Below are 3,172 nucleotides of genomic sequence, written 5' to 3'. Positions count from 1 at the left end.
TATTTAATACGTTAGGCAAAAAAAATTAATTTCTTGTGGGTTTTACTGCAAGAAGGTATATTTTAGACAGTCATTTTGGTCTGACTTTGCCAGTTGTGGGGAAAAAAAAACCCACAAACAAACCAAGCCACCATAACAGAAATTTTCTGAAAATTTAAACCCATGTCTCCTGACAAAGGAACTACCTTAAAAAACATAGGTTAGAGCATTCCATTCATAAACGCTTAAGAAGATAATTTAAATTCTGCTGGTTTTTGGGCTTTTTGTTGTTATTCGTTTGGGGACTCTTTTTCTTTAGTTTTCCACATGTTGCCCATCCCCTCTGCCCCCCCAATGAGTAAGAGACTGTACAATGGACTTTGATAAGAGACTACGAGCTACCCTTTGTTAATGTCATGCTGTATGAGACAACAACAGCCTCAATATCATTTATTCAGTATTAGAATAATTTTGAACCTAAAGGATTTCTGCCTTCCCCTATGGCTCTAGTTAGAATGAACTTACACTATTTTTCAAAAGCAATGCATATTCAGCATATATGGCAGAAAGAGGGTGAGTTGAGGTTGCACATGCTCTCAACAACTCCAATGACCAAATCTTTGGAGCTTCTGAAATATGCAGTCAGGTTCTTTCTCAAAAATTAGGAACATCAGAGAAGTCATGCCACTACTGGGAAAAGGAATCTGAAATGTCATTTGAGAATTGTGTAGCTATCATGTACTATTAACACTTGAAAAAATAATCACATTTTTTCTTAAGGAAATACTGTCTCAGTATCTTATCTATCTCTTCCTCTGCCACCCAAAGGTTTGTTCATTTTGGCATTTCTGTGGATTGAAAGTTTTACAGAGCAAAGAAAAAACTCATGCAACAAGTGGAAAAGTTTATTGAGAGAAAAGGGGATGGCTTCATTTTTCCTCTAACATCAAACTGAGTATTTCAGGTAAAGTAAGAAATCCATAGATTTCCCCCAACTTCAGATCTTATTCTGAAGCCTTGTTTTCAGACCTTGAGGAAAAGAACAGGAAATTTAACAGAAATGAAGTGGAGGGAAGATATCACAAACCAATTCACTTGCAGAGATTTAGTCTTCACTTTTTAAGCAGTATTACTGAAAATTAAAAAAAAAAAAAAAGAAACCAAAACAATAGAATGACAGGTGGTTTTAAAATTTTTATTTTTATTGTCAGTCAGGCAAAGAAATTCTCAGCACATATCTAACGCAGACTATTGAAACTGTGTAAAAAAACCAAGTCACTGAGTTATGATCACACTACTACAATATCCAGGCAAATCTTTCTTCTACTCTACTCAGAATTACTATGCAGTTGATAGTGTTGGCATGTTCATAGCTACCATCTGACACCACACTATCTCAAAATCCTCAGAAGGTTACTCATTCTCATCACATAGGGGCGTAAACTACAATGATACTACGGAAATACTATTGCTACGTGGCTGAAGATTCTGCAGCACCAGCAAAATTACCTTACCACAAAACCCCATTAACACTTGCTGCTAAAATTAATAGACTACTTTACTAAAGACAAATAATGGAGGGATGGGAGGTGTTGTCAGTAAATCCAAAATTCTTACGAGCAAATCTAAAATTCAGGGACAGTTTCATTATGACAATGTATAATTTCAACTCCTAAAAAACCTGGAGAAGGTTAGCACTGGAACAGTACCATAATCTGAAGAAGATGCAGAACATTTCATTCACCTTCTTAAAAACTTTCAGCTGGAAGGACTGGATGTTGGAAAGGAAGGATAACATCATACTTCCTTTTCTAAGTTCAGGTCTAGTGGCAGACTTTTCCTAGCTATACAAAAAAAAAAGGCACAGCTGTGGAATTAGAGCTTTTCCTAGTAACCTAAATGCATACAAGGTATGTGAGAAAATTTTTGAAATATGCTATATGAAAAACAGTCAGTTGTGATAGCCAATATATTGTATTAATTATTCATCGAGTTTTTCAGACTTTCTAACATGACCTCTGTATTCTTGATACTAGGTCTGTAATACATCAAGAGTAGTAAAACTAAAATTATTATTTTAAAAAGGAAAAATAATTTAAAAAAAGACATCGTTAAACTCTTCAGCTGATTTGCAATGATTTAGGTGCTCTGTGACCTCCACAGTTTTCAGTGTTACACAACTAGGGAGACAGAGTGCATGCAGAACTGACCTGAGCCACAAGAACACTGGGGTTCAGGTGCCCAATGTCTGTTCGATGAGACATAAGACACGTCTGTTGTCACCTCTGCAGCATCCCAAGGACAGCACATTTCATGCAGGGAGACAGATTTGCTATGAGTGCTGTAGCCCAGGGAGATCTGAGAAATGTGCATTGCAAAAATCAAGAGAAGAGAGAGTGAAAGCACATCATTTATAAAACAGCTTGACTGAGCAAGTAAGTCTGATTACCTGCACCGTGCCACTATTGTCACGACGGCTCCACAGGGAGCACATTCATCTGTCATTTCCACCGTACCGTATCTCAAGACATACAAGTATTACATCGAATGCATCCCGCAGCAGTTGGCTCACAGCCTGCTTTCTGGCACATCTCAAATCCATAGATAAATGCTCAGGAGCAGCACGCTGCTCTTCATCACCCTATTTCTAACCTCTTGTAAAGCATCTGCACACAGGCTTTATTTCACTGGCTTCAGGTTTTCCCAGGTTACACGCCGTTACAGATATCTGCGTTTGAAATAGGTGAGAGTGCTCCTTGTGGGACTCCAGGGCCTGCGGGACCCTGCCAGAGCCAGGGTACTGCCAGAGGGGCAGGAGCCGGAGCGAGTCAGGGCGGCATAGGCAGAGGGAGAGGGGGAGGTGGAGCGGGGTAGGGTAGCGTAGCCAGAGCGGGACAAGGTGTAGGAGGAGCGGTTCAAGGAGCTGTAGGGAGGGCGTGTAAGACTGCCGTAGGTGGCACGGGTCGAGGAGTAGCCCAAGCGCCCCTCGGGGCTCCACAAGGATCGGGAGGTGGGAGCCCACGTGGAGCCAAAGCGACTGGTGGTCTCATAGGAAGGGCCCCACTGAGAACCACACAAGGAGCGAGAGCCAGAGGTGCCCACAAGCTGGGAGATGGAGCGAGAGGTGGGGGCACACAGGGAGCGGGCTGTGGGACCTGCCAGGGGGCGCGGCGATGGGGAGCACGGCAGGCAG

General features: G+C 41.7%; 1 protein-coding gene across 1 annotated transcript in view; it reads right to left on the bottom strand.

Moving 5' to 3' along the window:
- Window positions 1-2,697: 2,697 nt before the first annotated feature.
- Window positions 2,698-3,172, bottom strand: part of LOC102033053 (protein-glutamine gamma-glutamyltransferase 5-like) — a 13,252-nt gene continuing 12,777 nt past the window's right edge. Inside the window, exon 14 of the mRNA XM_014307952.1 lies at window positions 2,698-3,042. Coding sequence (XP_014163427.1) covers window positions 2,698-3,042 — 345 coding nt within the window. The remainder of the gene's footprint in view (window positions 3,043-3,172) is intronic.

This window comes from Geospiza fortis, unplaced genomic scaffold, assembly GCF_000277835.1.
Source record: "Geospiza fortis unplaced genomic scaffold, GeoFor_1.0 scaffold100, whole genome shotgun sequence".
Lineage (NCBI taxonomy): Eukaryota > Metazoa > Chordata > Aves > Passeriformes > Thraupidae > Geospiza > Geospiza fortis.
This window is presented reverse-complemented; position numbering and strand designations above follow the sequence as displayed.